At 41.0% G+C, this 26436-nt stretch overlaps 1 protein-coding gene across 1 annotated transcript in view; it reads right to left on the bottom strand.

Annotated features, from left to right (window-relative positions):
• Nucleotides 1-464: 464 nt before the first annotated feature.
• Nucleotides 465-26436, bottom strand: part of SLC1A4 (solute carrier family 1 member 4) — a 1171557-nt gene continuing 1145585 nt past the window's right edge. The window contains 1 exon segment of the mRNA XM_044055695.1: nucleotides 465-2089. Within this exon segment, the coding sequence (XP_043911630.1) occupies nucleotides 1855-2089 (235 nt within the window). The 3' untranslated portion in view covers nucleotides 465-1854.

Genomic DNA, 26436 nt, shown 5'->3' with positions numbered 1-26436 from the left:
GATGGGTCCAGTGTTTGGAGGTTTCCTATGTTGTGACTGAAATTTTCCATGGATTTGCATATGAACTGGTCATACTTACAGTTCTGTAATTTCACGGGTCTGTGGAAGGTCCTCCATTATGCAGTGGAATGACTGTAGTTTTTCTCCATTTGCTTGGTACAAAACCTGTATGGAGGCTGAGACTGAACAGTGTTGTTAAGGGTCTTCAACTTTGCTTTAGCTTTCACTGTGTTCATCTTATAAACCCCATGTGATTTTTCAGTTATATTTTGTCTTTAACTACAAGTATTTAATTGTAAATTCAAGCAAAGCATTAAGTCATACATATCACAGCTGTTAGCAAATCTTGATTCACACTGTATTTTCTTCAATAAATGTTATGCACTTATAAAAGCATAAAGTGATTTATAATTCAGTGAATACACTATGCCTCTGTATAGCTGCATAAACATTTCACCAACAGGTTTTTGACAGGGTTTTAGTTTATTGAATCTAGCTTTAGTCTTCAGCAAAGCAAGATGATTTGCATAGAAAGTAAACAGAAACAAGTTTAGGACAAACATTGTTCATTAACAGAAAAAAATCATACGTGTAGCTACTATAATTCAAGATACTCTACACATTATTTCAAAGTAAACAACCCTCATCCAGTGAGATTAATTACTAAATAAATTTCACCACAAGGATCTCAGTCCTCACTTTCCATAAATGTTGGTAAAATAGAAAGACAATAATGTGAGACAGACTGACAGGATACGATCTGTTAAGGCAGCACTGAATTTTAAGTCAATAATTATCGTGAAACAGGAGTGTAATGGGTAGTCAATAATGATGTGATGGTATCTAAAGGCTGAGTCTCAAACTCTATGCTAAACAATCATTCTTTGTGAATTGTGTGTTCTGTAGGGTGAGCATAACCTCTGCTTATATTGTGTAGCATAAATTAACTGGACAACACACAAAGGTGCACGCCAGTGCTGTGCTGGGACGTATGTTGTGCAACAGTATCTTTGGTGAGGGTGTGGTCACAACAGAAGTCAATCCCAGAAACTGGTCCCAAAAAGGAGAAATGAGATGCAATTTTACCAATATCGCAGACTAGTCAGTATTCATTCCTACAGACACATTGAAAAAACAATATCCTGGACTAGTCTGTGAAACTCTGTATTCATTCAAGATGATACAGCTGAAAACTAAGCAACAAGCTAATGGACAAAGCCCTGCTAAGTCCTTCATTTTATTGTATGCAGTTAGGAAAGGAGCTGTGACCAAAGGATAGTGTCAAATATTTTCTAAACTAGGAAAAGAACCACAGGATCTGACCATAAGTAATCTTTTTTTTTCTGGGACAGAGGCAAGGTGAGCAATAAGTGGAATGGGGTAAAATCTGACCACTTAAACTAGGTCTACATCTTTCTATACAATAAAGAAAGTTCTTCACTGTGTTTAGGGTTTATTATTTGAAACACAAGTACAGGTGGGCAAATTAGAGTCTGTTGTCTTGCACAACTTAACCTGACCTCTTTATGCCGTCAACAACCATTGCCAAGCCATGCAGCTAGCAATGGTCACAAATGGAAATTTTATTGGCGTAAAAAATTTATATAATGTCAAGGGTAAGCAGGTACTCATCAAACAGCAATCTTCAGAAGTCATAGCTTGGCTTGTGTTTTTGTTTATAAAAATCATGCCAGACTCTGAAATCCACTATGAATTAGAGCTAACCTATACATTTAGCTAGTGACCAATTATTAGTTCATTTTCTTTTTTAACCAAAAGGAAATTATTGATGTTCTTGGTCTTGTCAATAAAGTCACCATCATTCTGCTATGATTATCTGTACCAAACCTTTCTTTACAGAATAGATTCTTTTGATTCAGGATCTGTAACGCTTGTTGGTGTACAGGCTAAGTCTTTATATTCTACAAGAGGAGATGTTTCTGCTTCAGATTTACAGTTGGGTATTGCTTCTGCATTCAGATGACTTGATTTTTGCTGTACTTTCTTCATTTCCTTTTGATTAATATGATGAAGGATCCCAGCCCCTAGAGCATCTCCCTCTACATTGACGACAGTTGTAGTCCGGTCCCTGTACAATTAATCAGAACAAAATTATTCATTAGTTAAATAATCTTACTCTGACAGTACATCAAAGAATTTCAGATATAATAAAAATGATTTGCAGAGCTAAAAATATTAATGAATAACACTTCTGCCACCACTAACCTCTGTGTGTGCGTGCATGTGTGTGTGTGAGTGTTCAATTTTGTGTGTAATATGCATGTATGTGTACTTATATACAAATATATATATATATATATATATATATATATATATATATATATAATTTATTTATACATATATATTATATATGGGAACACTTCACAATGCCGAAATCCCGAAAGATCGAATTTCATATGGCAAAGATCATATGATCGAACTTTCGGAATCCCGACATTTTGAATGGAGATCTGCATATAGCGCAGAATGGGAGATTGCCATTTTCCTCGCTGTAGTGCAATCTCGGAGTTGGAATATTTAAGTAGCGGGGGTGTGGGGGGTGCAGGGGGCTTGCCCCCCCACTACAGAAACATTTAAATTGTTTGTTTTTTTTTAGTTTGTTTCGGAATTTTGATATTCCGAAACATCGATCATATGGTCTCGGTCATATGAAATTCGATGTTTTAGAATTTCGAGATTCTGAAATGAATCCGTATATATATATATATATATATATATATATATATATATATATATAAAATGCATTACATTTGTTTGATCACAGTAGGCAGTAAGGTTATCTACGCTTATCAGCATTACATTTAACATTCTATGTCTCTATCCCTACCTTCATTCTCACACTTCTCCCTTTATCCCATGCTATTTTTAATGACGTTGTGGGTTCCCTTTCCATCACTTATTTCAGTAGTCCATTCTATGGGTACGATCTGTGACTTTTCTAGATCCAGGGTTGATCCCTACATTCTGCTGCCTGTGCATCCCCTATCCTTCCTGTACAACGTGACCCTGCTGCATGTCCATGACATGATATTTTTCACTCATATCTTATGTCCTCTGTCTCTTCTGGCAACCCCTAAGAAGAGCTTCAGCATATCTAATATGCGGTCATACCATATTCTTTCTCCTCCAACCCTCACACCCTTCTGGTAACTGTCCTCTTCTATTTAACTGATGTTTCTATGCTGCTACAGCCTCCTGAACTCCCTTGAGTACTCAGACTTTGGCCTGACCAGGGTGTAGAGTGGGAGCATTACCTCTTGCTTCTGGGGGGGGGGCTATCCCCTTGATGATGTACCTCCGTATTGTGTTTTTATGCTGCTGCTCTTCTTTCTTACTCTGCTCCTGATGGGCCCACAATATTTTCTTGTTCTTTTGTCATCAATTCCACACTCCTTAATGACACATCATACCAGGATTGCTGTCAATCAAGTGAAGTACTTTTGTGTTTCAGAAATGATGCTCAACTGTCATCTTTCTAATTGGTCTGCCTTCCTATAGCCTTCCCTTCCCCTGTGCTGTTCCACTTTTTTAGGTCATCAGCAAAGGCATTTATCATATTCTCTTTTCTCTCAGATTATGTTTGGAACAAGCACATTGAAGAGTACTGGACCCAGGACTGAGCCCTATGATACTCCACTCATTACTGTCCTTATTCCTGAAACTGTCCCTCTCACCACAATCCTATTTATCGTACTCTTTAACTATGCTGTGACCCAGATCCCCAGTCTCAGTCCTAAACCCTTACTCAATTGTTTTCTGATCACCCTTGGTGAAGTCCAGAAAGACCATATCTGTAGGTACTACATCCTATAACCCAGTCATAAAAGAGATAAAGACTCACTGACAGCTCCTTCTGGCCATCATCCTAAGTCGGTTATTATTCTAGGGGTTGCTATCCTTTAGGAATGCAACCAGTATTTTCCTCAGAATTCTCTCACAATATTCCCTGCCACGTCTGTTATGATAGTAAGCATGTAGTTCCCAGGATGCTTCTCACTTCCATCATTCATTGGGCGCATCTACAATAGGTAGTGATTTGTTAAAAATTTCCATCAGGGGATGTGCCATCTCAATGACTACATTTCAGAGGACCCTAAAAGGAAGGTCATTAGGTCTCTGTATGTCATCATTCCTTATGGCAGTTGGTTCCCTTCTGGAATCCATCATCTCATGTCTAGCGACTGTCCCCTGTACTCCCAGCATGGTATCCTCTTCTTGCTTTCCTTTGTGAAGACCGAAGAGAAGCACTCTTTTGGTACAACTGCTTCTTCTCAGTCTTCCAAAATTTTCCTTCTGTCTTTAAATTCACACAATCATATGCGGCAATAGCCAAAATGACAACGGCACAGGGCAAGTATAAAAACTGTTTAATAATGATAAAAAAATGAGCGCTTTTGTTCCTCACCGTAGAAACGTCATCAGAACAAATAATCTAAAGCAAATCTCACACATTATATAAATTCGTAAACCCAGCTTCCAATTAAACTCAGTTGTTAAGACCAACCAATGAAAAATGAAATCACATGAAGTCCATAAATACTGAAATAACCCCAGGACTTTAAAATAAACAGACAGTATAAAATATATGTCGAACTTCCAGCTGCTTTAACTTCAATATTGCAGTGATGGAACATGCATCATTTAACCCAGGGGGACATGTAGCATTCAACAATAGCTGCCACTTCAATTCATTTTTGTCTAAATGTTCATCAACGATATAACCTCTTGGATCATTCACCACCTTTTCAATGATGGTAAATTTAAAAGAATGCATAGAAAATTCTGCTATGTGTCTACATAAAGCATAAGTGATCTTGCATTTTCTAATATCTGACAGGTGTTTATAAATCCTCTCTTTAAATTTCCTAGAGGTTTTGCGACATAAAAACCTGGGCATGTATTGCAGTGTGACACTGCCAGCCCAGCTATCTGGAATTTTGTAAATAATTATGTCATTTGTGAATATCAACATGATTCATATGCTTGTCTTACAAATATAAGAGAACTATATGTTATGAGTATATTAAACTACTCACGCAGAAGTGTGTGTTAAACATGGTTTATACAGTACTGAGCTTCAAGGATGTGTCCACAGTGTACCCTACTGGAAAAGAACATAAATGTATATAAACTATATACCTGTGCAAATGTATGTTTTAATAGTAGAAGCTGGAACATACAGAGTTAACTTGAAAAACGTCAAGAAAATAAGTTAAATTTGTTTTAAAATTCTGTTATCTCTTGGTTTCAGTGAAGGAGACAGAATGTCTAGAGCTAAAGGTTTTTCTATTGTCTTGAAAGAGAAATAATTGCTAGGTTTAAAATGTATAAGTGTTTTTTTGTTTTACGACATCCAAGATCTGCAAACATCTGAGAGATGTGTATTTTTAACACAGAGATGTTAGTTTCTGCTAGCCTGGGAAATGAAGGCAGGTGACAAAGAGTGATGTCATCCAAGATGATCCAGCAGTAATGTTTGATAGTAATTTAAGAACTCTCTGAGAGAGAGACTGTGTGCATTTTGTATTTTGTATCGGACCTAGCAAGAATATCTACTCATTATTATCTGCACTTACCTTGCTCTGTAAAGTAAGTTATTTAGGGCGCAGTATCTCTTAGATATAGATAGGAATATAGTGAATATTAGTTTAGATGTTTTCTGTATTTGTTTGAGACTGTCCTGCAATGCTGTTTTAAAATATTTCCTGTGATTCTCAACTCTGAAGTAACTGTGTTGCTTGACTATTGTCTTGTTCTTTTATTATTTATTATTAAATATATTGGCACTTATCTTTGTGGCTGATATTTGTGAGACATATTTAAGCTCTTAGAGTGCTTGCATATGTATATGGTGACACTGCACAAGCCACTCCTAAACAGCCTTGCTCTTGGTCACACTTACCATCTAGATTTATAGTAACAGTATTTATCACACAGTAGGATTGGTCACCCTTTAGAAAGGGCCTTAAAGTAGCTGATAACGGGTTCTGGTGGCAGTGACAACTACCTTATGGTGTGGGCAGAAGGGGGCATAGCTAGTGAACCTGTGCCAACCTTTCCCAGGTATGTGTCTATGTATAAATCAAATCTCAAAGTGTGTGTGTGTGTGTGTGTGTGTGTGTGTGTGTGTGTGTCAGTTACCTGGGCAGGGACACAATGGCTTGGAACCCTGCCTAAGGATTTAACTCTATAGCTGTGCCAGTGGGGAGTCTTATTGGGGATCTGGAGAAAGAGGGAGAAACTAGCCCCAGACTGACTGTGAACTCTGTGTGCTGTTAAGCGAAATTGTACTTTACTGTGTGTGTACTTGTCATTGTCCCATTGTATACATCCCTCACTGTTGCCAGTGGTGAGGATTGAGGCTCCTTAATTACTAGGCCAATGCAGGGGCATCACATATAGCATGCAATATATTATTTAACTATATTAATAGTACAGTACCATTTTTTAAATTTTCATGGTCCTACAACAAGGAGAAAATTTCCTATTTAGATGTGGAAATAGCTAAGAATTTAGAGTATAAGGCTTTTTTTGCTAATATTTATCAGAAGCCTAATTTCTCTAAGTATAAGTCTTTTTTGCTAATATTTATTGGAAGCCCAATTTCTCTAACACATATCGTCATTTCACAAGCTGGCATCCTTCACATCGGAAAAAGGCTGTGGTTAAGGACCAAATCGTGAGAATGGCAAAGGTGATAACAGACAACCAAGTTCTTCTTAAAGAATGCGACAATGTTCTGGATATGTTCATCAAGAGAGACTATCCTAAAGTATTTTTAGAAAAGATTAAGGAAGAAGTTGTAACTAAAAGACAAGCAGGTTTTTATAACCCCCCATTTTGGGGGATAATAATAAGCCTGGTGATATCCATACAGATAATGGTGAAGTGGGCAGCATGACTAGTGACATTTTGAGATCCTGTGGCACTTATCAGCATAAGTTATTTATCACCACATACAATTTAGACAGCCAAGCTATTTTCAATTGCTTTAAAGAGAATTTAGTATTTTTTCATTTGATCAAGAATTAATTAACAAAATAGGGGAGAGACCCCGATATTGTGTAAAAAAAAGGGGTTCCTATTATGCGATCAAAGTTTTGAAACTTCGAACATGACAATATCGAACTTGTCTGTTCGAAGTTTCAAAACACATAAAAAAAACATGCAACAGTAAACTAACTGTTGCAAGCAGGCCCCCCCCCCACGTAGGGGGCTTCGCTCCCACACCCTCTGCTCTTTAAATATACCACTATTGAGATCGCACTACAGTGCAGTAAAGGGAAATATTTGCTTTCCGCACTTTTTTTTAAATGTGTTCGAATGTCTGCAAGTTCGACTATATGGTTTCGACCATATAAGCTTCGAACTTGTTGAAGTTCGATCACATAATAGGAACTCTAAAAAAGACACATCTTTTAAAAAATCGTTAGAATGTAATGTTGCTATCACTAACAGGAAAAAGGTTTGGTGTTCTCAGTGCCCAAATATTCTGGTAGGAGACGAGACAAGTTACAGTAAGAACTGTTAACATATAATGAGAAGTTATGTACTTACCATAACGTTCCATGTTAGTTGTCTTCTTCTTGCCTTCTTTCTTGCTGGATGGGTTCAGAGCCGAACCTCGGCTCCGACTCGGCCTATTACTAAAGCTTGAGAGCTATTTTCACCGGCTCGAGGCTATACTATGTCCCATAATGCTAGGCGTCATATACCCAGATCTCGTTTGATAGCTAACACTATGGACATACATGTCCCACCCAAGAAAAGAGTAAATCTATCTAATATATGTAAAAATAAGCTCTTCTACATATATCTCTTACAAGGGCTACCAAAAGGGGAGCAAAAGAGCTAGCTGAGAAGATAACTCTGGTGACAAAAGACATCTCACAAGATACTCTAGGTCTTTCCAGGCAAGGGGGATGGAGGGTGGGACGCAAGAAAGAAGGCGAGAAGAAGACAACTAACATGGAACGTTATGGTAAGTACATAACTTCTCAATGTTAAGTTGTCAATCTCGCCTTCATTCTTGCTGGATGGGACAGTGTCCCTAGCACCTTAGTCCTGGGTGGCTCAATGGAACAGACTCTTGAGTACAGTGGAACCAAAATCAGCCCGACTTCTGGAGGCGATGTCCAGTTTGTAATGAGAAATGAAGGTATGAGGGGAGGCCCATGTGGCCGCTGCACAAATAGAATCCATAGGTAACCTTGCTTGAAACGCTACTGAGGAAGCTAATGCTCTAGTTGAATTAGCTCTAGGCTTGGTAGGGGGCTCCTTATGCCTCAATTGATAGATTAACGTGATAAGAGAGGTCAGCCATCTGGACAAGGTTACTTTAGGAACTGGAAGGCCTTGCTTTCCTTCCGCATAAGACAGGAAGAGCTGTTCTGATTTTCTTGACTGTTTTGTTCTATCAAGATAGAAGCGTAGTTGACGGTGGATGTCTAAACAATGTAGTCTTCTCTCAGCTCTATCAGTATAATTTGGGAAGAAGACTGGGAGATCAATAGTCTGATTAAGATTTTTTTCAGAGAATACCTTAGGTAAAAAGGAAGGATTAGTCCTAAGAGACACTCTATCTTTGTGAAAAACAAGATAAGGGGGGCACACAGAGAGAGCTTGTAGTTCCGTAACCCTTCTCGCTGAGGTAATAGCTACCAAGAAAAGTGTTTTCCACGAGAGCAGTTTTAACGAGCAGAAGGCAGCTGGCTCAAATGGAGGCAGAATTAAAGAAGACAGTACCAAATTTAGATCCCACGGTGGAGGAGGGTCTTTAACCGGGGGCCTAAGTAATAGGGTTCCTTTTAGAAAGGCATTGCAAAGCTTGTGGGACATAATACTGGTCTCTGACAAGCCAACGTGGAAATTTGCAATAGCCGCCAACTGGACCCTGATAGTGGCTGAGGAAGAGCCCGTTTGGAAAAGTTCCGTCAGAAACTCTAGAACTGTTTGGACAGGAGCTGTGAAAGGGTCCACTTGATTTTTCCTTGCCCAAAAGGAGAAACGCTTCCATTTACTAGCATACATACTTCTGGTGTTAGACTTGTGAGAGGCAAGGATGATATCACGTACTGACTGAGAAATTAAGGGAAGCCTGGCTAGGGTTGGAAGTGGAGCAACCAAGCTGTGAGGTTGAGAGATGGAAGGGATTGGTGCAGCCCGCCCGATTGATGGGTCAGAAGGTCTGGCACTGGGTCCAGATGCCAGGGCTGCTCTAGTAGATGACGTTGCAGGAACGGAAACCAAACTTGTCGGGGCCAGTAAGGGGCAATGAGGATCATCCTGGATCTCAAGGCAGTTGCTTTCAGGACTAATTGAGTAATTAAGGGGGAAAGCGTATAGGAGACCCCAGGGCCAATCGTGGACTAGAGCGTCTCTGGGAGGGAGACCCGGAAGAGGAAAGATGGTGAAGAAATTCTGACACTTGCTGTTTTGAGGGGTTGCGAAAAGGTCGCAGCAAGGCTGACCCCACCTTCTGAATATTTGTTCTGCTACTAGCTGGTTGAGAGACCACTCTTAGGGCATGAGAATGGCCCTGCTCAGTCTGTCCGCTATGACGTTGGACTTCCCTGGAATATGCGTTGCTACCAGAAAGCATTGAGAAGAGACTGCCCACTGCCAAAGTCTGAGCGCTTCCCGACATAGGGGGTAGGACCTGGTTCCGCCCTGCTTGCTAATGTACCACACTACAGACATATTGTCTGTCTGAATTGCAATTGTCCCGGTGGGTAGAGAGTTCTGAAGGGTCTGCAACGCCAAAAGTACCGCTCTCATCTCCAAGACATTTATGTGCAGGTGGCACTCGAAGGGTTGCCATGTGCCCTGGACTGTCCTGCCCTGAAAATGCCCCCCCCCCACCCGATCAGGGAGGCATCCGTTGTCACGGTGGCAACCGGAAGGGGGGAGAACAACAGGTCTGCCCAGGAGCACCTGAGGCGAGACCATCCACCACGAGAGGTCTCTTGCATGACTGAGTGATGAGAATGTTGTGAGACATGGGAAGCTGCTGAAAGGACCATTGGGAAAAAAGCATCCACTGCAGTAGCCGCATATGAAAACGAGCTAGGGGGAGCAAGGTGATTGTTGCTGCCATTAGACCAAGTGTTTTCAGTACAAATCGGGCTTGGACCCTGTCCTCCTGTAGTAGGATTTGAACATGGCTGCGAATGTCTGAAACTCTTTGTGTGGGTAGTTTTGCTGACAACTCCACCATGTTTAACACGGTGCCTATGAAGGTAATATGCTGACAGAGCGACAAGGCAGACTTTTCGAAGTTTATAGATATGCCTAGCGCTTTGCACGTTTAGACAGCGTAATCCCTGGCTTGAAGTAGCTGGTGCCTGGTGGTGGCAGTAAGGAGCCAGTCGTCTAAGTATGGAAAGACCTGGAATCCTCGTTGTCTCAGGTGAGCCGCAACCACTGCCATGCATTTGGTAAACACCCTGGGGGCTGAGGTGAGGCCAAAGGGCAGGGCTCTGAATTGGTAGTGACTGGCTCCCAGCCGGAAGCGGAGAAACCTTCTGGAGCGCCTGTTCATTTTGATATGGTAGTACGCATCCTGAAGATCTATAGAGCACATCCAATTGTCCTGACCCAGAAAGGGTAGAATGGACTGTAGCGTGACCATCCGAAACTTCATTCTTTGAACAGACTTGTTCAGCCTGCTGAGATCCAAAATAGGTCTCCAGTCGCCCATCTTTTTTGGTACCAAAAAGAATTTGGAGTAGATTCCGGATCCTTGTTGGTCTGCTGGGACTGACTGCATGGCCCTTTTTGACAGCAGCTTTGAAATTTCTGATGCTGATTGATCTCTCAGACCGGGTGGAACATCTGGGAGAGGCCCTTTTGGTTGTTGCGGGGTGTGGATAAAGGGGATTCTGTAACCCTCAGATATGATCGACCGTACCCATCTGTCTTGCATAAGGGAATGCCAGGCTTCTGGGTACAGTGAAAGTCTTCCCCCGACTGCCTCCGAAGGTGGACAGTCGGGCAGCTCCTCAGGGGTGTTGGAAGGGTTTGTCAGAGAAAGATTCTCTGCTACCCTGATTTTGCGGACCCCCCCCTGCCCCTAGGCAGTGTCTGTTATTGTTCCCTCCTCTGCCTCTGGAGGGGAGCTCACCATGTGCGTCACGCAGTACTCCCTGGGGTTTACGGAACCACATCTTTCTGCCCTTTTGACCCTTAGGGTATGGTCTAGAAGGGGTGGAAAAACGGACTCCCACGGCAGAGAGAGTCTTGCCTTCCTGCTCACACCTGGTCAATGTATCCTTCACTTGAGGTCCAAACAGGGCAGAACCATCAAAGGGGGTGTTAGTGAAGGACGCCTTAAAGGGGTCAGCAAAGTTGCAAAGCCGCATCCAGGCATGTCTCCTTAGAGCAACGCCCGTGCCTGCGGCCCTCCTCGCTCCATCGGCTGCATAAGAAATGAGCTGCATGGAGGAGTTGACAATAGAGTTCAGGGTCCCCAGCTGGGAGTTGATCTTTTCCTGAGACCCCACAGCTGTTGGGTCCTGTAAGGTATCACCCAGTTCTTTAAGGAGGTCTCTCTGAAGACAGGTGAAATGGCACAAGTAATTCAGCGACCGCGTGGCAAAGGTCGCTGAAGAAAACATCCGCTTGCCATACCTATCCATAGTCCTAGATTCCTTATTAGGAGGATGGACAGGTACTGAAGGGTCAGCCAACTCCTTCTTAGTGGCTGCCGCCATCACCATGGCATCAATGGGGACGCCCTTAGACAGAAACTGCTTGTCTGCCGGGGCTGTAATAAATTTTGTACGCCTCCGGGGAGTTGGTTCCATAGTATCCGGAGCCATCCACACCTTCCTAGCCACCACCTCCATGAGTGGGTCGAAAGGCAGGGACACCCAGGAGGTGGAAGGGCAAGAACCAAACGCATCCAGGTACACCGACTCGTCCTCGGAAGGATTGAGGGCGGACCAGTTCCCCCTCTGTTTAAGGATCTCTAGGATGTCAGAAAAGGAGACATCCTCAGAGGGGGACCTTGGGGACCCTTCCGAATCATCCAGTTCGGTGTCAGATGTCACTGACTCAGGGGAGTCGACATGCTTCTTCCTGCATGTCTTCTTCTGAGGGGGCTCCCCTCCGCACTTGGGTTCGGGAGGGTAGGCAGGGGCTGAAGCAGGCACCGTGGAGGGAGGGGCCGACGAGGCCGACCATGGCGCCGGTATGGGAGACAGCGCCCCTGTCAGGCATGGAAGAGGGTCCCAGCTCCGAGGAGATGAGAGCTCCTCCCAGCACCGAGAGGGATGGCTCCGAGTCCGATGTCGGGGCCGAACTCACCTGCGCCGAGGCTCCGAGTGGGAGAACAGGGTCGGACAAGAGTCTGATGCCACTCGCCCCCTCGGAGCCAATGAGGGAGTCTCTACGCCCGGATCCCTCCAAGGACGGAGCCAATGAAGGGATCGGAGCCGATGAAGGAACTGATAATGGAGGGATCGGTTCCGACGCCCCAACGGTACTAACATCGATGACCTCCGGCTCCGAACTCAGCAAAGTAGTCAGAGGAGGAACTTGAGCAGGCGTTGGGGTAGCCCCTGTCTGTTGAGACGGGCTATGCAATAACTGGGCCAGCGCCTGCGACTTTAAAAGCATGCTGACTACCCTCTCGAGGTCATGGTCCGAGAGCCTGGAAGAACTGGAGGAGTGAGATCTATGGCTCCGCTCCGACAGCAAGGGAGACTTCGGAGCCGATCTAACCGACTCCAGTGAAGGAGACCTGGAGCGTTTTCGGCTTGGGAATGGCTCCGACACCAAAGCAGGAGCCGACTGAAGCCTCGATGAATCGGTTCCAGGTGGAACCGACAAGGCAGAAAGAGGACCGCTTTGTGCCAGCTCCGAACATGGAGCCGACGATTTGGCGGGCTTTGAAGGTTTTCCGGAGATAGGCTTTGGCGGAGAACCTTCAGGCTTTAATAAGCCTCTGAGAATGAGCTTATTTCTGCATTCCTGCAGGACTCTGGGGCTAAAAGCGTGACAGATGGAACAAGAGTCCTGCAGGTGCAGAAGGCCCAAACAGTACACACAAGAAGTGTGACCATCTGTCAGAGACATCTTCTGACAGCACGAGTCACACTTCTTGAATCCCGATACCTTGGTATCTTTGTACATGATACCACAGGGTCGAAGCAAAGAAACTACACAAGAACACTAACACGCTCAACAAAAAATTTAAGTTAAGCTAACTAGTAAAAGGAAGACAGAAATTCCACACACACACACACACACACACACTACGGGGAAAACTGTACTAACTGCTGAAGGGAGGGTTAGGCCCATCCACCTTAAGCGTGGAAAAAGGGGAGGGAAAACTACCAGAAAAGGGTAGGGAAACTAGTCGCTACTCTCTAAAACAGTAATTAAATAAACTAAAGAGAAAAATATCTAAGAAAAACTAACTGTAGATATAAAAATTTTTAAATACGACCTGGAGCCGGAGAAAACGCAACCTCGTAGCTGAAGTGGCAAACGAGATCTGGGTATATGACGCCTAGCATTATGGGAAATAGTATAGCCTCGAGCCAGTGAAAATAGCTCTCGAGCTTTAGTAATACGCCGAGTCGGAGCAATCCATCCAGCAAGAATGAAGGCGAGATTGACAACTTAACATTATTTATGGGAATTTCTCAAAACAAGTTGTTTATATTGCATGCTGTAATACATGCCCAGCTTTTTATGTGGGCAAAAATCTAGGAAATTTAGAGAGAGAACACCTGCCAGATATTAGGAAATGCAAGAACACTAATGCTTTATATAGACTTATAGCAGACTTTCTTATGCATTCTTTTAAATTTACCATCACTAAACAGGTGGTGAATGATCCAAGGGGTTATATTGTTGATGAACTTTTGGGCAAAAATGAACTGACGTGGCAACTATTGTTGAGTGCTACATGTTCCCGGGGTTAAACGATGCATGTTCCATCACTGCAATATTGAAGTTAAAGCAACTGGAAGTTTGACATGCATTTTATACTGTCTGAATCATTTAAAGTCCTGAGGTTAACTTCAGTATTCATAAATTTTGTGTGATTTGATATTTGATTGCTTGGTCTTAACAAGGGAGTTTAACTGGAAGGTGGGTTTACTAATTTATATAATGTGTTAAACTGTGCTTTTTTGTTCTGATGAAGTTTCCATGGTGAGGAATGAAAGCGCTCAACTTTTAATCATTATTAAACACTTTTTATACTTACCTGGGGCTGTTGTCCATTTGGCATTGCCACATGGGATTGTATGAGTTAGGAGTTTTGTGGTCATCCTGAGAGTTTCCTTTCATTTATTACTTCCTTTTATCTTTACTCAGTCTGGTGGGTCTGTTTCTCCTCTCATCTCCTCCTCTCCACTGTGTATCTGAAAAAAGTTTTTCTTTCCCTTTTTTATCATTGTGCTTGCATTCTTTTATTATGCCTCCTCCATCCTCTTTCCCCTCTCTTTCACTTCTACCATGCCATGTATTTTGTCCTAATCACTTGTCCTCATATTTCTGTGCAACAATACTAGCCTTTTCTTTCTTTGCTTCTTCTTTAAAGCATTGCCCATATCCTGACTATTCTACTCCTGACACATTCTTATAGGTTGTTTCCAAAAAATTTCCACCTATCCACTTAATCAATGTTAATCTTCTCCCCAGAAAATCATGACCCACCAATAAAATCCTACATAATTGTATTTGTCCTTGCATTGCCATCCATCCTTCCACTCTAAAACATACAGTGACAAAGTCACTTCTGACTAACAGTACCTTCACCTGGGTGTATATGACATTTTTATTCCTTGAATGCTTGTTAGCTGAGGTACCAGAAGAAGTGCAATAAAGAAAGTGCAGCTTAAATTCGCTTGCTTCCCGATTTTGTTTTTTGGAAAGTTTATGGTCCCTTTTGGGATTTGGTGTTTTGTGTGTATATATACACACACACACACATATACATATACATATATATATATATATATATATATATATATACATATATATATATATATATATATATATATATGACATTCTCCACTTTTAATCTACTTAACGACCAAACCTCCAATCATAAAAATCCTCTTCTTTTCCCTACGTAGCTCTCATTTCCTTCCTGTCCTGGCCCATGTTACAACCCCTCCCACCTGCAACCTTCACCTTGCAGTTCCACCATCCCTCCTTACAATATCTGTTGGATGTCAACCTGCCTGTGCTGCAGTTATTTCACTTCTAACCCATTGTGTTACCTTCATACAAATAATCTCCAGTGCTGTGTCCCTTACACACTCTGTCCCTCTTGTCTGACTTACTGCCCCTCCCAGTCCACTTCTATTCTGCTCTCCTTATGGTCTTGACTCCTGTATGACCATCTTTTGCTTTGTTTTCCTACATCACTTGTCACTACTGCTTACATTGGTACTTACTGCTTGACATGTTTCTCCATCCCTTTTTCATGGCTGTACCTCCCACTTTCTTCCTTGCCTTTGCTGAAACTCCTCTAACAACCTCTGCCCATGTCCTCTTTATCTCTGACATTCTTCCTCCTACCTTGCTCCACTCCATTCTGTCTATTGGCCTCCAGTTGCCTCCTTGACTATCCCACCCTTCCTCACCTGACTAGCTAAACCTCTGTCATAACTAACTTCTATGTTCTTTGACCCTTCCCCATTCTCCTTCACAGCCCTTATCCACTGCCACTCAAAACTTCCTAAGCCAACCAGCTGACTCTGGTCCTGCACACATCACCCATCTCTCTCCCTGTCTTCTTTCCAGTTTACCCTGCTCTGTCCTTTCTGTTCCATTCCTGGAGCCTTCATTTTTTTCAGCAAATTCTAATTAATTGACAAACTTAAGAGGAAATTAATAACAGACAAACAAGAACCAGAAGCAAACTCCTAGTGTTTAAGGAGCAGACAGTCACAATGGTTTACCTTTCCATCATTCCAGAAGTTAAGAAATGTAATAAATATTTTTATTTTATTTACTAATCAGTAAGTCCACTAGTCGCACACCTCTTTTTAGAGGCAAACAATCAGCACCGTCTATATAAGTGATTTGCTCAGTGCCACACAATAGGGAAATGGACACTGGGACTCAAACCCTGGAATACAGCATGAAGCTTATGAGCAAATAATAGACACAATCCTCTTCAACAAGCTGCCGGCAAATCAGAAAAGTAAATGTAAAGAAAAAAAAAAGTAATAATAATAATAATAATTGTAGAATAAAGTTACTTCTTGCCTTAACAGAAAACAGGCTCTTCAAAAATTACACATAGCTAAAGATATGGACAGTTCACTGGCAGACTTTGCTTTATAATCTTTTCAAATTTTGTACACTATCTATAAATTAGAAATTATTTTGCCTGCTCAGGATGGATGCTTATCTGCTGCTTGGTGCACCTCCTGATTTCTTAGTCTCACAGGCACCTTTACCCTGCATGGAATACCAGTTGCCAGTCTCCAGGAAAACTACAGAGGTAGGAAGGGGTACAAGGATCTTGGGGTTGGAAGCAAAGAGGAGCTAAGCTGACTGCAATGTCAATTATGCTGCACAAGAGATTTTCCTTGTATATGCCCTAGCCTCCTAGTGTGCTAAGTGATTAGGATGTGAGCACAAAACAGGCCTCAATAAGGGTATCCTCACTCTTATGTGGTGAAACATCCCTCAGTTAACCCTGTCTCCTAATCCACTATAAATGCCTTCCCACTGTGGGCCATGGTCTTCACTGAGTACTACAGCACCCTGTTCTGTGAGAGTGGTGAGTTGATATAGGTGGCTTAACTGCTGCCCTGTCCCAGGCTGACTCCTCCGGGCCTGAGGGGGCATATCTCTCAACTGTCTAGATTTTGCAAAATGCTCAGCTTTTCCCTTATATTTTTTGCCTTTTCTTCATAAAAATTTTGATTTTCTGGCAAATCGCTGAGGACTGAAATCACAAAATAATGACATACATTTGAGTTTAAGACTTCATATCCTTCACAAAATGCATGCTAACACAATGTCTGTTATTCTAGAAATGTTCAAAGATTATAAGACTGATATTTAAAATCTGCCCCTATTTTGGGGTCTTTGTATCCCCATTATTTTTGGCTTTGTCCACATTTCTTGGCCTGAGAGATTTACAGCTATCCTAGGGTGGGGGTGGGGCACTTGTTAAATCCTGGTAATCTAGAATTGCAGTCAAGAGTATTGTCCCTTAATGTCATGGCACCAACTATTTATAAATGGGAAAATAAATCCGCTAAGCCTAAAATCTAAATCACTGCACAGTGAACTGTTTTACAAGACACTGGAATCTGAGCTGTGAATCAACAACTCTAAACAGTTATAAATCAAATTAAAATCAACACGTTCTGTATATGCAACTGATTCATCAATGAGAAGAAAGTAAAATATTAGACCTAAAATAATGTGTCTTTAAATACGCTTTCAAATGCTGTTCATCAGTTATATGTCAGGAATAAAATCTGCATTTTGAAGATGTAAATTACTTTGCAATCAACTAGTACACAAACACTCCAAATATATATTGCAAACAAGTAATTTTTGAACAGCTTCTTCTTCTTCTTTCGGCTGCTCCCATTAGGGGTCGCCACAGCAGATCAACTGTTTCCATTTCTTCCTGTCCTCTGCATCTTGCTCTGTCACACCAACCACCTGCATGTCCTCTCTCACCACATCCATAAACCTTATCTTAGGCCTTCCTCTTTTCCTGTTACCTGGCAGCTTCATCCTCAGCATCTTTTTCCCAATACACTCTACATCCCTCCCCAGCACATGTCCAAACCAACGTAATCTTGCCTCTCTGGCTTTGTCTCCAAACCTTCCAACCTGGGCTGACCCTCTAATATACTTATTCCTAATCCTGTCCATCCTCGTCACACCCAGTGCAAATCTTAACATCTTCAACTCTGCCATGTCAAGCTCTGACTCCTGCCTTTTTGTCAATGCCACTGTCTCCAATCCATATAACATAGCTGGTCTCACTACCCTCTTGTAGACCTTCCCTTTCACTCTTACTGGTACTCGTCTGTCACAAATCACTCCTGACACTCTTCTCCACCCAGTCCATCATGCTTGTACCCTTTCTTCACCTCTCTTCCACACTCACCATTACTCTGAATTGTTGATCCCAAGTACTTAAACTCATCCACCTTCACCACCTCTACTCCCAGCATCCTCACCATTCCTTTATCCTCCCTCTCATTCACACACATATATTTTGTCTTAGTCCTGTTGACCTTCATTCCTCTTCTCTCTAGAGCATATCTCCACCACATGTTCCCTACTCTCACTACAGATCACAATGCCATTTGCAAACATTATAGTCCACGGGACCTCCTGTCTGATCTTGTCTGTCAACCTGTCCATCACCACTGCAAATAAGAAAGGGTTCAGAGCTGATACAGCACTGAACCAAAAAAGAAAATAATCTAAACTGTATACCAGCTTCTTAAGTTCTTAACATATAACTATTTCAAAAGTCAGCAAATTAAGTCTAATATAAAATAAATAAGAATCAAACAACAAATGCAGTTCAGCTGCATTTAGTAAAGACAGTTCTTTTCTCACAGATCTTTCATTTCCAGCTTGCCTGTTTGCTCTTCACATGTCCCCATCTGTCATTTCTGACTCATGCTATGGCATTTTATGGGGCCAACAGGACTAGCACAGTCTTTACAGCGCAAAAGATTGATGTTCTAGTTTATGATTTATAACTAAACATATACCATGGTTGTAATGGATACAACTGGTCATTCAACTTAACTCTCTTGGAAAACTTTTCAATTAACAGATTATTTATGTTGAAATGGCCATTAACTTGAAAAGTACATTTGTAAATTATGAGGATAGGCTTCCCCCTTGCAAATGATGTTGCATACAAGAATAAAGCAGTCTTGATTGAACCAGTATTATCTGAATAATACTGGAGCAGAATAATATAATCTAGCAGTAATTACTCGAGTATGGCATGCACGAACGTGTGGCTTCCTTATTATAGTGCATGGTACCATACAGAACATTTGCTCGACAGTTGCCTGTCTACTGAATATTAAGAGAACAAATCCATTCCTGCAATATAAACACTACTTCAAACCAGGACCAACAGAAGCAATTATTCACTATGTTAGCTGATCTTCAGCATGGCCTTCTGTTGCACGCAGAACACTTGGGTATATCCTTCTTGGGTCATCTCACATGGCTCTAAAATGTCAAGCTGTCATGTCTGTGGAACATGGATAGATGCAACTACAGAATCCTCAGTTCATGACACCACTTACATGATACATGTGCAAAAAAAACACAGGATAATGTTGAAATATAAAATGAAGTTTGTTTACAAGAGGTTCTGCTGCCACAACACTGTAGTTGAAATATCCCAAGCAACTGAGGACAGATGGGGGAATGAGATACCCCCTGCCAGGGGCCCCTCTCAAAGATGAAGTAATAATAGCAAGTATTTGTATATCTTTATATCTTACCTTGAGGGGTCTTTCCACAGTGGGTGCAATATTTATGCAGAATCCTAAGTGGAATGCTTCAAAAGCTACAAAAGAGTGACTTTCGGAAAAGGTATTCTGTGTTAAGCCTGTAGTCATTTCTTTTGTTTGGGACTTTTACAGCAGTACTCTCTGTATGCCACATTTTTACATTAGCACTTATTTTGTGGCAGTGATTGTATATTTTTGCATTAGAATATTCTGAGTATGAGCTGGTGGTGGTGTTTGCACAGAATGTATGTTTGTAAGAAAACAAATTCTGTACATCTTGGAAAGTTTTGTTTGCACAGGGTTAGCATTGATAGCAGAAGGTGTTTTCCAACTATTGAATGAAAGCTGGAAAATGAGATTATGGTTTGGACTCGGGTTACAGAAGTAGAAAAATGAAACCATACCATTCCAGTTGCATTGTCACTTACTGGGAGAGTATCAGACATTGCAGTGGATATTTCAGCACAGGTTTTAAACATGGACACTTAATGCTATGTTCTGGAAAGAGGAAAAGGATTACTGAAGACATACAGTTTCTATGGCTGATTACATGTGATTCTGAGCACAGATGGAGTTGGATGTGTAAATATAATATAGTGCTCCATATGTAGTATGCATTTTTAAGCTGTAAGATACCTATCTACCTATCAAATGTCTCAATATTTTAGGGACAACTCTTATTTTTTTTTATTTTACTCCATCCCTACTAAATCTAGCGATTGTTTTGAGAAGTTCTGAGTTATCATATATTAGATATCAGTATTTTATAAGTGTCTATAGTTTGGGACTTTTTTCAATAATTATTTTGCTTTGTCAAAGGTTCTGGAGGTAAGTTAAGAACTAAATATGCTCAAATGTAAAAGATTCCAAGAAGAATTAACATCATGTATTCAGCTTTCTTTTGCCTCCAAGAAGTCAGCCCCAAAGTGCATTTTAGGAGAAAAGGCATCACATGTTGCAGTGGGTATTAAGACAGGTCAGGACGCATCATATTTCACAAAGCAGAAAGGAAGCAACAAGTTGGGTGGACAAAGAGCTTAGTAAGACCACCATTACCAGATATAAATCTGCTAGACAGAGATGGCAACAGATCTAAAAGTGCTTACTTCAGGCCATCAGTCACTGAGCAAACAGAGGTAAAGAAAAAAACAACTGTAGAAGAATCTAACATAATTCTACTAATGTCAGATGCAAAGATATTTATAATAGAATATTTGACTCAACTGTGATTGTCACTGCATGCACACTCACAGCTTGAGGAAAAATGGTTAAACAACTATATCAGTAAACTGAATAAGAATGAGGTGGATAAGATGTTGAAAACTGATGCACCTACCAGTAGGAATTTCAAGACTGCAGAGGAAAAAAATGTGCATTGCACCAAGAGATTGAAAATACCAGCAAAATCAGACAAATCTAGTGTGCTGTTGAAAAAAAGGGAAATTCCAGTTGCGATACCTTTGTTGCTGAGTAAGATGTCCACAAAAAGGGAGGAACAGTCTAGGCAATAGAAATGGCAAACAGGTGTTATGGGACAAGACCAGCTTATTAAAATATATATTAATTTCAGCTTATTAATGATGCTATAATATGACTGTTAAAAAGCAAATATAATTTGTATGCAGGGCTGGGAAAAATACAGTTTCATAAGTCACAGTATTACTGTTCATTTTAAACTGCATTCTTTTAGTATGTAATAAGAGTGAATAGTATGTTGCATGAAGTGAGGCATGTAGCTATACAAAAAGGAATTTGTTAGCCTGCCTCCTCCAGGCTAAGAGTGCGTTGTTGCTAAAGCAGGTTTGAAACATCCAAGGTCAGAAACAAGACCCCTTGGAAGCAGGCGAAACATGTATAGGAAAGTGTTCACGTGAAGTCTAAGACGAAAATCACGAGGGATGAGAACATTTGCAAAGTTTTCCATAGGACAACGTCATTATAAGGTCATGAAACTGCATGAGCAGTTTAAGAAAATGTATAAAATTACAGTTTTTGTATGCAAAATGAGAATGCTTCATCAAGAATTATGAAGAATAACTCCCAGCACTGTAAGAGTAAAATTTCTGTTTGCACATCTTGAAGTGTTGTTCCTGACCAGAGGCATATAATGTAAATTCTTAGTGTTATTTACTTATGATGTTAACAATTTGGTGCCGTTCTCTGGATCTGAACTTTAGTATTGCTGCAGGGCAGTTCTGGAATAGGGACCATAACAGATTTTCTGTGAATTCCACACTGCTTTGTATGGAATAGTCAGAGACTCAGATGTGCAGCTTTTCAGGGTGTGCAAACATACTAGCCTTGGCAGGGAAATTATTTTGTAAGGGAAAAGGGTTTGTGTTTTTTTCCTTTCTCTCTTTAGACAATTTTAGCAAAATGTAGAATAAGTGAATGACTGTGTTTGTAGAATAAATACATAACTGGGTTTGCAGTATAAGTGCATGACTGTGTCTTTGTAAGATATACAAATAATAGTGGGAGGACCCCACAGTAAATGAGTATAGTAAATGTATGTGCACATACAGTAAAATCTAATTAACACAAGGAGGTGCCTTGTGTTGAGGGTGATACCCTCTGGCTTGAAAGGTAAGAAGTATGACAGATGTTTTTATTCTGTCGATGTATGAATGCATGAGAGAAAGAAAAGAAAAAGTTAAAAATAAAGTTTAAACAAGTTCATGAGCCCACCGCATGATTGGGACGTAGACTGTAAAGTTAAAACAAGTTCATGAGCCCACCGCATGATTGGGACATAGACTGTAAAGTTAAAACAAGTTCATAAGCCTGCCGCATGATTGGGATGTAGACTGTAAAGTTAAAACAAGTTCATGAGCCCACCGCATGATTGGGACGTAGACTGTAAAGTTAAAACAAGTTCATGAGCCCACTGCATGATTGGGACGGAGACTATACAATAAGTTCATGACCCCATAGCATGACTGGGATGTAGACTATATACTGTTAAAACAAATTCATAAGCCTATCGCATGATAGGACGTAGAGGTATGTGTTGTTAAAATAAATTCATGAGCTGGACTTAGTGTGATTGTGTGAAAGTACCCTCAGAGGGTCCCAAAGTGTGGTTAATTCTGGACACAGTACCTATCCGCCCCGTTATCCTGACCGCAATGCTGGAGCTGTAACTTTTGATCTCGTGCAGGGACGAAAGCAAGGGGGTGCTGTGAGAAAAAGGCTGATCAAAACCTTTCCTCTGTTGCTGCATGGTGACAGACTTCCTACCCTTCCCTCCCTGTATGGTGTGTAGATTACTACAGTTATTTTCTATCTTTGGAATTGCCAGAATCCAGGAGTTGTAAGGTAAGCCTAACATTTTTATTAATGATTTATAAAATAAGAAAAATGGGAGCAAAGATAAGCAAGCAAGATCAAATCCCTGAAAAGGGAACACCTGCATATTTATGTATTTTAGTTATAGAAAGGAAAGTTGTAAATATCTGTATGACTGGTTTCAGCTTACTAAGGATTGTGCTGTGGGGTATTTCCATTAAAGAACTTATGATAACACTAAATTGTTGACACTGAAAGGCATTTCAGAAGAAAAGAACAAAGCAAAGTAAGTGAGGAACAAATGACAGCATTTTATTCTTGGTACAGTAAAGGACTTAAAAGGGAAAAGGAGTCGGCATTCAGAGGTTTACAGCATGTTAATAAGAAATTGTTTCAACAAGTAAGAGAGGTTAAAAAGGCAGTACAGACCAGTAAAACGTGATCCCTTTATCCTGTCTTAGTAGGTTTGGAACAAACTGAAAATGGCCAAAAAGAAACGTCTAAAGAGGATAATAATCCTCCAATAGCTACTGCACCTCACCCCCATATGTACAGGTGGCTCCTGCACAAGATTCTGCTTTCGCAGACCTCTGCATTTTTTTGAGCACAAGGTCAGCATGGTACTGTTACATCTCAACTTATTTCTGCTGTTAGCTGTCATCTTTAGAACAGCATCTGCAGTTAAAAAGTTTTTTTTCCTTCCTTCTTCCTATCAGTTTCAACAAGCTTCTACCTTTCCAACAGGAGCACTAGTGTTTGACACTCCTTTGGCTCATCACAAGTGCTGACATGATAAGGTAGGACAAGAGGCTATTGCCTCTGCAGAAGATTTTTTTTTTTTGGCACCTTTAAAAAAAATAAATGGGGGGGGGGCTAATACTGATTTGCATACTATGTCTAAATGTTTTCTAACTGAAAGAAGAAAAAAAAACATCTATAAAGGTTTAAGAAGGAATAGAGAAAAAAAAACTATTACAGACCTAATTTGACAGATTTAAACCAGATGCTTTGAAAAGTTACACCAATAAAATAAGAACACAGTTACTTGAAAAGGCTAAAATAAATTTTATTCCCACAGGAAATGCACTAATAAATAAAAGGATAGCACTGGTAAATGACATGTGTGTATCAGGCATGTAGGTAAAATAAAGAGAAAACCCCTGCAGATTACTTGAGTCATCTTAAAGCAGTGTTTGCTAAACATTTAGAAATTCCATCTCCAAATGAACAAGCTAAACTAGCTGTTGCAATTGCCTTCATGCAGGGTTTGCAAACCGTGTACAAAAATCAAATGAAACAAGTGCTTATAGACTGGCAGGAAAAAGACTTAAAGTCCATAATAAGTGCTGCAAATGACCATACTGACTATGACAGGGTAATAAAACAAAAATAAATCTTAATCTCTTTGCTGCCACTGAATCAAAAAGGACCCTATGTTAAAGTAGAAATAAATGCAAAGGAATTCTATTCTTGGTAAAACTGGCAACACTAGGTCTGTATTAAAAGTCCCTTCAGACAGTTAAATACCAGTATAAAAACAAAGTAAATGCAGTTGGTGTAACAAATGCTACTGTTACGTATCCTGTTTCAGAACCCATCCCCATTTCTTTAGGTCTGAGTGAAGAGAAGCATTCTTTCCTTTTGAGTACTACTGCACCAGTAAACCTACTAGGAAGAAATGTGTTATGTAAGGTGGGTTGTACTATTTACTGTACCCCAGAAGGGGTGTATCTAAATGTACCAACAGAATCAGAGGGGGAAGTATTGGCAGTTTTAGCAGAAGCTGAGGAACAGCCTGTTGGAAGCATACAGGCAGATGAAGAGTTACTACAGCAGGTACCTGCTAACATATGGGCTAAGCATGCAAATAAAGTAGGTATACTGAAATCAGCAAAACCAGTAAAAATAAAATTAAATCTATCAAAACCTCTCCCCAGAGTTCCACAATATCCACTAAAGCCAGAAACGGAGCAGGGAATCAAGCCTGTAATTCAGTCTCTAATACATCAGGAATAATACTACTAGCTAAAAAGCCCTTGTTTGTTTGTTTGTTTCGGCTTTTCCTGGTTAGGGGTCGCCACAGCGGAACTCAGGTCCGCTAATGATTGGCAGTAGATTTTTTACGTGCCAAGTTTGCCAGCCCTGATGCACAACCTTCAACGAAGGTACGTCCATTCACGCATGTCTCCACACAGAAGACGCTCTAGCTGAGAATCGAACGGCCCAACATCTTGCTGTGAGGTGACAACGCTACCGCAGCACCACCACTAAAATGCCCTTGTAATACTCCTATTTTCCCAGTGAAAAAGTCAGGAAAGGATACTTATACATTTGTTCAAGAATTAAGGGCTGTAAATAATGCAGTATTTATTTATTTATTTCCAGTTTGATTACTGGGAAAGTCCAATGGGCCCAGAGAGCCCATTTTCAGTGGAGGCCTGGGGAGAAAAGCTCCATGAAACAGATTACAGTAAAGATAGCAGTCCAATAAAAAATAAAAGTACAAGTACAAATATATATCAGATAATACAAAGTGTGAACAATATTGCCCATAGTGGAAAAATATCATGCAGATGCAGTTTAACAAATTCACACAGTTAAAGTCAAAAGTCAAAAGCTATTTACAGAGTGTGAGAGATCGTATGGGAATTAGCTATAGAATGCTATAGCCAGCTATAATGTGCTTTGGAACTCGGGAGATACCCTCCCAGGGGCTTTTGTTAAAGAGTTCTAGGTAGGGAGAATGCAGTTACATTTCCATTTGGAGGAGAGGTAGGTGTGAAGCTGAGTTTTGAAGTTGTTTGTGTTTGACATTGTCCTTAGTGTGGAAGGGAGAGAGTTCCATTTCTTACCTAAGGAGAAGGAGAGGAGAAGTTGTCCAGCAGGACGTTTAGGTCCATTTCTTACCTAAGGAGAAGGAGAGGAGAAGTTGTCCAGCAGGACGTTTAGTTCCATTTCTTACCTAAGGAGAAGGAGAGGAGAAGTTGTCCAGCAGGACGTTTAGGTCCATTTCTTACCTAAGGAGAAGGAGAGGAGAAGTTGTCCAGCAGGACGTTTAGGTCCATTTCTTACCTAAGGAGAAGGAGAGGAGAAGTTGTCCAGCAGGACGTTTAGGTCCATTTCTTACCTAAGGAGAAGGAGAGGAGAAGTTGTCCAGCAGGACGTTTAGGTCCATTTCTTACCTAAGGAGAAGGAGAGGAGAAGTTGTCCAGCAGGACGTTTAGGTCCATTTCTGACCTAAGGAGAAGGAGAGGAGAAGTTGTCCAACAGGACGTTTAGGTCCATTTCTTACCTAAGGAGAAGGAGAGGAGAGGTTGTCCAGCAGGACGTTTAGGTTTGTGGACAGTAATTAAGTTTTGGTGCTCAGATCTGAGAGTTCCATTTCGTACCTAAGGAGAAGGAGAGGAGATGTTGTCCAGCAGGACGTTTAGGCTTGTGGACAGTAATTAAGTTTTGGTGTTCAGATCTGAGAGTTCCATTTCTTACCTAAGGAGAAGGAGAGGAGAAGTTGTCCAGCAGGACGTTTAGGCTTGTGGACAGTAATTAAGTTTTGGTGCTCAGATCTGAGAGTTCCACTCCTTACCTAAGGAGAAGGAGAGGAGAAGTTGTCCAGCAGGACGTTTAGGTTTGTGGACAGTAA

This window comes from Protopterus annectens, chromosome 1.part2, assembly GCF_019279795.1.
Source record: "Protopterus annectens isolate FY-2018-M chromosome 1.part2, PAN1.0, whole genome shotgun sequence".
Lineage (NCBI taxonomy): Eukaryota > Metazoa > Chordata > Ceratodontiformes > Protopteridae > Protopterus > Protopterus annectens.
This window is presented reverse-complemented; position numbering and strand designations above follow the sequence as displayed.